At 35.7% G+C, this 11,292-nt stretch overlaps 1 protein-coding gene across 35 annotated transcripts in view; it reads right to left on the bottom strand.

Annotated features, from left to right (window-relative positions):
* shank3a (SH3 and multiple ankyrin repeat domains 3a) overlaps positions 1-11,292 on the bottom strand; it is a 651,448-nt gene that overhangs the window by 27,409 nt on the left and 612,747 nt on the right. For 3 of the 35 annotated variants that reach the window (XR_011348059.1, XM_069908803.1, XM_069908802.1), the window contains exon 30: positions 10,858-10,922. The exons of 27 other annotated variants lie outside the window; for them this stretch is intronic. Coding sequence is in view for 5 of the 8 variants with exons in the window: in XM_069908803.1 (XP_069764904.1) it covers positions 10,858-10,922 (65 nt within the window). In the remaining 3 variants the exon portion in view is untranslated. Of the gene's footprint in view, positions 1-393; positions 556-10,713; positions 10,923-11,292 lie in introns of those variants that run through there. 5 more of the 35 variants (XM_069908800.1, XM_069908799.1, XR_011348061.1 and 2 more) reach the window with 4 other exon arrangements.

Below are 11,292 nucleotides of genomic sequence, written 5' to 3' on the forward strand. Positions count from 1 at the left end.
AAGTTCCAGGCTACTGAGAAATAAAGAGGAAATGTGGTTCATCAGTGTTGGAGGCTGAGGGGGGAATCTTATAGAGGTTCATAAAATAATAAGGGCAGAGATAAAGTAAATAGTCATTGTCTTTTCCCAAATAAGGTTATCTAAAACTAGACCTAACATGCAGGCAAATGAACTTCTAGAACTAGAGAGATGTGGAATGCACTAACTGAACATAGTGAAGCAGATTCCATGATATCTTTGATAAACTACTATCGGTAGATATTAATTGGAAAGATTGTTGAGCTATGGGGAAAGATTAGGAGAATCAAATTATTTGCAAATAACTATAACCAGTGTAATACCAGGAGGTCAAACATTTTTGGCCACTGCTACAATAATATCAAAGATACCTACCATTCCAGTCTACACCTCTCTTTGGAAAGTCTGCTACCTAGTTGTGCTTTTCCTTCCTGGATCGAGGCAGGAACTGAAGAGCACTGCATTGTACAAAGATGGTTTGGCTTCATGACTGTGTGCATTTGGTAGACAGGACCATGTTCAGGACTTGTAATTAATCTAAATAAATATGCCATAGTTGTTACTGACATTATCAGGAAATGTGTGGATGAGTGTATCTCTACCAAGGCTATTCAAGTGAATCCTAACTAGAAGCCATGAATTAACTTAAAATTGAAAACTGTTGAAGACCAGATCTATGACGGGTCAGACAATTCAGGAACATGCAGAAACACTAGGTAAAACCTCTGGAAGGCCATTACCAATGCAAAAAGACAATTCTGCACCGCGCTGATACTCAGATGGATGCCCAGTAGCTTTGACAGGGCTGAGCTTCTGAGGCTAATGTGACTCCTTGGAAAGTATCTGGCCTGGACAATCTATTTGGCAGCTCCTCAAATTCTGCATGAACAAATTGGCTGGAATTTTTGCAAGTATTTTCAACCTCTCACTGCTGTAATCTGAAGTCCCCAACTGTTTCAAATGGCCATCCATTATTCCAGTGGCCAGAAGAGCAAGGTGGCCTGCCTCAATGACTATCAGCTGGTGGCACTTATATCCACCATGACAAAGTGCTTCGTGAGGTTACTTTTGGACCAAATCAATTCCGGTCTGAGGAGGATCTAATCTCACTTCTCATCACAACAGGCCAATGGCAGATGCCACCTTGCTGGCTCTCCACTCTGTGTTAGATCACCTGGACAGAAGAACACTCACATTCATTCAATACATTTCAGTATTCAACAATAACATATCAGCAACATTTACAATCAAACCAAGAGTTCTGGGATTTTGTCACTCTCCAACTGGATTTCCTCATTGGTAGACACAAATCAGTGTGGATTGGAAACATCACCTTCTCCTCACTGACCATAAACAAAGGGGCTTCCAAGGCTGCAGCTTAGATTCTATTCTCTGCATACTCATGAGTATGTAGCTTCTTAAATTCAGCTTCAATGCAATCTACAAATTTGCTGACACTGCAGCTGAATGAACAACTCGAAATATTTCCCTTTACTTCACCCACTGAGGATTTCCTGCATTTTTTTAAATTAAAAATTACTCATCCTACACTTTAACCATTGAAAAAAATGAGATCATTGATCTGATACCAGAAAATTCTCCATTGTAAGGTAGGGTTCATTGTGAGTCCTAACTCAGTGGCAGTTGTGGCATGATTTATTTTCTGGTATACAGTACTTCAATTAGCTGAACACTCAGTCGTTCCTTTCAGAACCAGCAGTCAAAGTCTTTAATAACTTACTCCAAAATTCAATTGTTGCATGGATGCTAATGTTATTTCTAATTTTCTTTATGGTATACACCCATATCTCTAATTTTTAATCTGTGTTTTGACCCATTCACCATGACGAACAATTTACCTTAATTATATTAAATAAATCCCTTTGGATTTTATACATTTTATTCGACCAATGCAAAGTATCTATTGAAAAGAAATTAACTCAACTGAACTTAACCACACCCCGCACTTCCCGTTTCTAGCTCCTACCTAAGATCTACAAACCTGCCTGTATGGGCATACACATTGTTTCAGCCTGCTCCTGCCCGACAGAACTAATTTCTGCATACAATACTGTTTTATCTCCCCTTGTTCAATCCCTTCCCATACTCTGAATTTTTTCAATGATTTCAAGTTCCCTGGCCTCCATCATTTTATTTTCACCATGGACATCCAGTCCTAGATAACTCCATCCTCCAAAAACCCTCCACTTCTTATATTCCAGACCTAACCAGTTCCCCTCCAACACCATCCTTCTCTGTGTGGCAGAATTGGTCCTTATCCTCAATAATATCTCCTTTGGCTCCTTCCACTTCCTTCAAACTAAAGGTTTAGCTATGGGAACCCATATGGGTCCCTGCTATGCCTGTCTTTTTGTTGGCTACGTGGAGCAGTCCATGTTCCATGCCTATACTGGCATCCATCCCCCTCTTTTCCTTCGCTACATCAATGACTGCATTGGTGATGCTTTCCTGCACACATGCTGAGCTCATTGACTTCATCAACTTTGCCTCCAGCTTTCACCCTGCCTTTAAATTTACCTGGTCCATTTCTGACACCTCCCTCCCTTGATCTCTCAATCTCTATCTCTAGAGATGGCTTAGCTATTGATATCTACCATAAGCCCACAGACTCTCACAATGACCTGGACTATTCTTCTTCCCACCCTGTTACTTGCAAAAGCGCTATCCTTTTCTTTCAGTTCCTCCACGTCTGCTGTCAGATTGAGGTTTTTCATTCCAGGACGAAGGAGATGTCTTCGCTTTTCAAAGAAAGGGGCTTCCCTTCCTCCACCATCAACTCTGCCTGCCCATGCATCTCCCATATTTCACACACATCTGCTCTCACCCCATCCTCCCAACTCCCCACTAGTTCCCCTTGTCCTCACATCATCCCACTAGCCTCCATGACCAACATCTAATTCTCTGCAACTTCCGCAATCTCCAGCAAGATCCCACCACCAAGCACATCTTTCTCTCCCCACCACTTTCTGCTTTCTGCAAGACTGCTCCCAACGTGACTCACTTCTTCATTCATTCCCCCATCACTTCCCACTGATCTCCCTGCTGATACTTATCCTTGTAATCAATTGATTAAAAATTGATTACAATTAAAAAATTGATATAGCATTTTTACAAGAAACTCATTTGATGGAAAAAGAACATTTGAAATTAAAAAGAGAATGGATTGGTCAAGTGGTATCTTCATCACTTAATTCCAAAGCAAGAGGAGTAATAAAGAAATTTAATAAAGAAAACAATACTGGTAAAAATTTAAAGTGTTATAACAGATCCTGTGGGAAGATAAGTTTTGGTTCATTGTCAAATGAAATATGGACACTTATAAGAATCTATGCACCAAATGTTGATGATGAGAAATTTATATGTGATACTTTTTTTAATATTTGTCAGAGGTACATGAAATTTTTTTTAATAGGTGCTGATTTTAATTGTTGTTTGGATCCTATATTGGATAAATCAACTAAATTGGTAACAAAAACTAAAATGGCTTAAATTACATTAAGTTTGATGAAAGAATTGAATTTAATAGATATTTGGCGTAAGTTAAATCCTAAGGAGAGAAATTATTCTTTTTCTTCCTATAGACATGATTCTTATTCAAGAATAGATTTTTTTTCTAATTTCTGCACAGTTACAGGGAAGAATTAATTTTGTCGAAAATAAATCTAGAATTTTATCAGATCATTCTCTACTTTTAATGCTATGTGCAATGCTTGATAAAGGATCTCCACATAGATGGAGTTCAAAACTGTTGTTTTTTAAAACAGAGTGGACTTCTGTGATTTTATAAGAAAACAAATTCAATATATTTTGGATATAAATTTTAATGCAGTAGGGAATAAATTTGTTACTTAAAACTTATTTAAAGGGACAGATTATTAGTTTTTCAACTAAAATTAAGAAGGATTATTTAAAAGAGATTAATCAGTTGGAACAAGATATAGGAGAATTGGAAAAAGAACTGCAAAAGAAATCTTCTGAAGAAGAGACAATTAATAAAGAAAAAAAGCTTCAATTTATTATTATTCAGGCATATAGAACTGAAAAAATTAATTAAAAAACAAAACAGAAATATGAATTGGGAGAAAGAGTTCACAAAGTTTTAGCTTGGCGATTGAAAGCAGAACAGGCATGTAGAATAATTAATGCAGCTAAAAAATATTTTGGGATGATTACATATAAACCACGAGAAATAAATGACTCTTTCAAAGAATTTTATTCTCAATTTTATCAATCAGAATCAATTCAAGATGAAAGTAAGATTAATACATTTTTATTGCAAATAGATTTACCTAGTTTGAATTTTCAAGAGCAAAAGATTTGAATTCTCCTTTTTACAGCGAAAGAGGTAATGAGTTCATTACAAAATAATACCTCAATGGGGAAAGATGGGTTTCCTATAGAGATACCTCCATTTATGGAAGTATTCAATCAAGCATTGGAAACACATTCTCTTCTGGATTCTTTTTTAACAGCAACTATTACAGTAATACCTAAGAAAGATAGAGATCTATTGAAACCAGTTTCATCTCGACCAATTTCATTATTAAATGCTGATTATAAGATATTAGCTAAAGTATTAGCAAATAGATTGATATCTACTGAAGATAATACATATGGATCAAACAGGATTTGTTAAAAATAGGAAATCTGCATAATGTGGCAAAATTGATTAGTTTAATACAATTAGAGGTGATTTAAGTGTTGCAGTGGCTTTAGATGCAGACAAAGCATTTGATAGATTAGAAAGGGATTTTCTTTTTAAAGTCTTAGAGAAATTTGGGTTAGGGTCAATATTTCCTGATTGGATTAAAATAATACATAAGAATCTTCCTATGAAAGTAGTGACTAATGGTCAAATTTCAATAACTTTTTGACTGACTAGATCAAGTAGACAAAGTTGTACACTGTCTCCTGCTTTATTTGTTTTAGCAATCGAACCCTTTGCTGCATTAATAAGACAGGATTCAAAAATAAAGGGTTTTAAAGTGAATCAGGAAGAACACAAAATAAGTTTGTTTGTGGATGATGTTTTGATTTATTTAACAGACCCATTAAATTTGTTGCGCCTACTTAAATTAAGATTAATAGAATATGGAGAAGTATCTGATTATAAAATTTATTGGGGAAAAAAGTGAAATTATGCCTTTAGTTAAATGGGATTATGCTAATTACAAGGTTAATTGATTTTAAGTGGCCAGATGTGGGAATAAAATATTTAGGTGTTTGGGTGGAAGCTGAATTAGAAAATGTATTTAAATTAAATTATTCTCCATTATTAAAAAGAATAAAGGAAGATTTGGAAAGGAAGAATATGTTACCTATTACTTTAATACGTAACTTGTGTAAAGGTGAATGTTTTTCCTAGAATACAATATATTTTTCAATCGATTCCTATTCCAATTCCTCAAACATTTTTTAAAGAATTAAATGCTTGTGTTAGGAAATTTTTATGGAAAGGAAAGATGGCAAGAGTTTCTTTGGATAAATTAATTTGGAATTATGACTTAGTAGGTTTGTAGCTCCCTAATTGTATGAATTATTATGAAGCTGCCGAATTGGATTTTAAATAAAATTCCAGCCTGGTTATATATAGAATTTAGTAAAATAGAGGAACCAAACCTAAAAGATTTTATTTACAAATGGAATTTAAGGTTGTTAACTATGAATATATTGAAGCATTTAATTGAGCTTTGCAGTAAGGTTGATAAAGAAATTGGGGGAGGAAATTTATTGTCTGGAAAAAACACCATTATTTCAGAATAGTTTGATTCCATTTTTTATGGGAAATAAAATTTTAAAGATTTGGCAGTGCCAGGGAATTAAGAAGACAGAAGATATTTTTGAAGCAGGGAAATTTATTTATTTTAATAAAATGAAAGAGAAGTTTAAGATAACTGAAAATACTAAATTTAATATCAAGTTATGAAATTTTTATGTGAAAATTATGGTCAAGAGCTTGCTATTATCAGTAGGGACAGAATTAGAATTATTGTAATGTAATGGAAATATAAAGAAATTTATTTCAATGATGTATCGGTTAATACAAAAGAAAGCCCGAAAATAGGGCTTCATAATTCTAAACATAGATGGGAAGTAGATGAGAATAAACAAATAGATGAACAAGATTGGATTGAGATATGTAGAGAAAATATGAAAAGTACAATAAATATAAGATACAGAATGGTGCAATATAATTTTATTCATCAGTTATATTTAACACAATATAAATTTTAAAAATTGATTCAGACTCTTTTGCATTTTTTTTTAGATGTGGATAGGAAATTGGTACATTTTGCATTCTACTTGGTAGTGTCCTAAAATTTAAACTTTTTGGTTAGAAATGGGTAAATTATTGGAACGAATAATGGGGATTAAATTCCCACAGGATCCGATGTTACTTTTATTGAGTGATATTAAGAATATTGAACCTAAGTTGAAATTGAATATGCATCAAGTTTGTTAAAATTGCTTTAGCAATAGCAAGAAAATGTATTGTCATAACTTGGATCTGGGTTTAGAAAGATGGCAAGCTGAAGCTCAGAGTTGTATAGCACTAGAGAAAATTACTTATAATTTAAGTATTACATAATTTGGAAGATATGGAGCCTTTACTTACAAAATATGGGTGTTAATATTTAAATGAAGTTCTGACATTCCCTTCTCCTTAAGGACTCAATATATTATAAGAGACATTAAAGTAATAGGCACCCCCGTTGAGGGTCTTTGGTCCTGTTCTTACTCTTCTTTTTCTTTCTTCTTTTGTAGGGGGGTGGAAGGAAGGTGGTATATTGGGGAGGTGGGGTGTTTCTTATCTTTCTTTTTCTTATATACCACATGTATCTGTATTGTTTAGAATTATCTTTAATTATATGTTTTATTGTGTGATTTTAAACTAATAAATAAAATTTTTAAAAAAATTCCTTTCTTTCACCATTCTCATGAAGGGACTCAACCCGAAAAGTTAATTTACTGCTTCTACTCGATGCTGCTTGGCCTGCTGTGTTCTTCCAGCATTTTTATATTTTCATTTAATTTATTCTAACGTCTATAGAATTTTTTCATCTTTGAACTCAACATTTTTTTACAGTGAGTGCATGAAGTAGAAGATCTATACTGATTAGGTGTAATGCTCAGAGAATCAACAGTGTGGAATTAATGCTAAATAGAATAATTAAGCCATACTTCACCGAAACAGGTCATTTGGCTCAATGTGTCTAAATGGGTCATCATGTACTGATATGTGTAAATCCCACTTTGTCTGTAGCCAACTATGCTTTATTTTATTTGAAATATTCATTCAGATGCTTCTTAAATATTGAGAGATCTTCCATCCACCACCTTCTTAGATATTTCTTATTCCAGATTACATCCTCTGGGGTGAAAAATTTCTCATGTACACTCTTACTTTTTACTTGAAACTTATGCCCCCTGATCTTACCAAAACATAAAACATTCTTATTACCTGCTGTGCCTACATAACTTAGCAATTTATATAACTTAATAAAGTCCATTCAACCACAGGTTTCCCCCACATGTTCCCTTATGACCAAATTTTCTCCCCAAATTTGTTATCTCGAATTGGATGCATTTGATGTGATACAGTTTCCACTCATCACCAAGGATAATGTGCTTGTAGTAAAAATTCATTTTCCTCATCATTCATTCCATTGTGTAAGATACAATGGAATGTAAGATCTTGTATAAGATCACAGATAAGAATAATAATGTCAAATAAACTTGAATAGCCAGGCAATACACAAACATCAAGTTGTAGTCAATTTGGTTTAATTATTTTGGTCAATTTTTGTCTTTGAAACATCCTTCCAGGAGCAAAGATCAGCAGTAGGTACATAGGAGATACGAAATTTACTTCTGTGGGATTTGACTTTTCCAATAGCTGAAACTAGTGTGTAATTATCATTATTTCTGACATCAATTAGTTGTAGATATCAACCATTAATGTATCTTTTTTAGTGTTTATTAACTCCATATCTCGGAATTTCTGAACAACAATAAAGTCTGAAAAAATATGACTTCAAACATTTGAAAAATACGCCAAAATATGTTGAAAGAAGGGATAGTGCAAAGATATTCAAATTCCTGGTAGTGTCTGTGGAAGGATTTAAATAAAACAATGAGAATTTCAAAATTCATGAGAAGGTTGAAATGAAAGATAGCTTAAGTTATTTGTGGAATTTTCTGCCCAATGAAGCAGTGGAGGCAACATTATTAAATGTATTTAACACACAGATAACAGATGGCAGGGGAATTAAAGGTAATGAAGAATTTGCAGTAAGTGGAGCTGAGTCCACAGGCAGATCAGCCATGATCTTAATGCAGTAGTAGTAGGAGGCCATCTAGCCTTTTGACCCTGCTTGTCTTTCAATAAGATAATTACTTTAATTTTCCAAGTATTGACTGGAACATCTTCAGTGCCAGGCTTAGATGGGATTGAATTTGTTGAGTATACCCAGGAGGATTTCTTGAAGCATCAACAAATGTGGCTTCCCCTCTACTGCCATTAATTCAGCCATCTCCTCTATTTCCTATATCTGCCCTTAATCCCTTTCCCCCAGATGCAACAAGGAAAGAGTTTTCCTTGTCCTCACCTATCACCTCACCAGCCTCTGCATCCAACATATCATTCTCTGTAACTTCTGCCACTGACAACAGGGTCCCACCACCTGACACATGTTCCCATCCCCGCTCCACTTTCCATAGGGATTCTCTCTCTTCATGATTCCCTTATTCATTCATCTCTTCCCACATTTAGCCACTTGGTACCTACCCTCGTGACTCCCTCTCCTCCATTTGGGCCCCAAAAAATTCTTCCAAGTAAAGCAGGGCTTATTTACTGTATCTGGTACTCCTGATGTGGTTTTTATGTGGGTAGACTGGATGCAGACTGGGAGATCACTTTGTTGAGAACCTTTGCACTGTCCACTGAAACAACAAGTAGCTCCCAGTGACCGACCACTTCAATTCCATTGCGACATTGTCTGTTCATGTACTGCCATTTGAAGCCATCCATAAATTGGAGGTACAACACCTTATATTCCATCTTGCCAGTCTCCAGCCAGACGGTATTAATTTCGACCTCCAACTTCTGTTAGCCCACACTCTTGCCTCTCTTTCTCTCATCCCTTTGTCTCCCTTCCTCCAGTTCTCTACCCTTCCTTCTCCTATCAGAGAATGATGTCTCTGACTCCACCCCCCATCACTTATCAGGTTCTTTTTCTTCTTCACCCTCTATTACCTGTTAGGCCGTGTCCTCCTCTTCCCCATCCCCCATGGCTCCTCTCCACTTTTATGTTAAAGCATCTGTCTGATTTTTCAGCCCTCCTGAAGAAGGGAATACCAACCACCTTTGCTGCGGGACCTACTGAGTTTCTCCAGCACTTTTCAAGTACTGCACTTCACCCAGCACCTGAGGTTTTCTTGTTCATCCAATAGGCAGGCTGGTTTAAAAGGGTTAAGGCACATGGGATTTAAGGTATGTCTGCTAATTGAAAATAGAATTGGCTTGGTGATAAAAAGGCAGAGAGTAGTGATGGAAGAATGCTTTTTTCTGATTGTAAGTGACTGGCGTACCTGCAGGAACAAGGTTTGAATGTAGGTGGTATGATTGGTAAGTTGCGAATGACACAAAGCTGTTGGTGGTGTGTATAGCAAGGAAGGTTGTCAGGAGTACTGGCAGATGGAATTCAATCCTGATAAATATGAGGTGATATAGTTTGGAAAATTAAATCAGGGTAGTACATTTACAGTAAATGGAAGCTTGATAGGATTCAATTGCATAGTTTCCCAAAAGTGGCAACTCAAGCACATAGGGTTGTGGAGAGACATATGGAATGCTCACCTTCATAGGTCAGAGCATATAATATAAAAGTTTGGATGTTATGCTGCAACTATCTCAAACAGTGGCTAGACATAGCAGAGGAATTTCACCAGGATGTTGCCTGGATTGAAGGACTTTAGTTATGGGGATATTTTCGTTAAACTGGACTTCTTTTTCTTGGAATTAAAGGAGGCTGAGGGGTCATCTGATGGCGGTACATAAAGTTAGAACAGATGTAGCGAGGGCAGAGTGTCAGAATTTGTTTTCCTTGGTATGGGTATAAAAAACATGAGGAATGAAACACGAAAGTCTGTAGATGCTGAGATTGTAATAAAAACACACAGGAATGCTGGAGGAACTCACCAGTCTCAGAGCGTCCATAGCAGGTAAAGATAAAGACTGAATAATGTATTTTAACACTTTCCTATTCTTTGCTTATACTTTGAAGAAGGGCTCAGGCCCGATATCTTTTCCTTCTATGGACACTGTGAAATCGGTTGAGTTCCTCCAGTATTCCTGTGTGTTTTTATTATCAAAAACAAGAGGCATTGGTTTAAGGTGAGAGGAAGGAGTTTTAAAGCTAATTTGAGTTGGAAGTTCTTTTACCCAGAGACTGGTTGATATGTGGACCTCACTGCCAGGACAGATGGTAGATGATCTGCAATCATCAGTTAGGAGGCAGTTTGACAGGCTCTCAAATAGGCAAGGGATTAAAGTAGATGGGCCAAAAGATCGTCATGGACATGATAGGTTACAAAGCCTATTTCTGTGTTGTAGGACTCTGACTTTCAGGTTATATTCACAGCCCCTAGTTACTTCATCAAAAATTCAATTACTGTGGTTAAACATGATTTGGCTTTAATTTAATTGGTTAATCCATACTTGTTTGATTATTAATTTTATCCTAGATAACTGTTTGTGAAAACGTCCCTACCATCAAACTTAAATTGACTGGTTTGTAGTTGCTGGATTATCCTTACTTCCATTTTTGAACAAGTGTGTATCATTTGCTATTCTCCAATCTTCTGGCATCGCTCCTGTATCTCTGGAGAATTGTAAGATCATGATTAGTATTGCCACAATTTCAACCTTTGCTTTCCTCAGTAATCTAGTATGCATTCCATTCAGAACCGATAATTTTTTTTTAACTTTTAAAGCCAGCCCAGTAAGAAACTTCATTTTTTCATGTGTCCATGGCAGCACTTTTTGACATGATTAAGTCAGGTGCAATGAACTTACTTTCCAAATCAGAAATAGGCCTCAATTCAGAAAACAACAATCTTTGATAACTATAGAATTTTTGGTAAGCATTTCACTTTCAAAAATACACTCTGGAGTTGAAACTGAGAAAAATAATCACTTTTTTAGGGCAGTGATAAAACACTTATTCTTCTGTACTGAGTGGTAATTAAGTC

The sequence above is a fragment of the Narcine bancroftii genome, chromosome 13 (genome assembly GCF_036971445.1).
Source record: "Narcine bancroftii isolate sNarBan1 chromosome 13, sNarBan1.hap1, whole genome shotgun sequence".
Taxonomy (NCBI): domain Eukaryota; kingdom Metazoa; phylum Chordata; class Chondrichthyes; order Torpediniformes; family Narcinidae; genus Narcine; species Narcine bancroftii.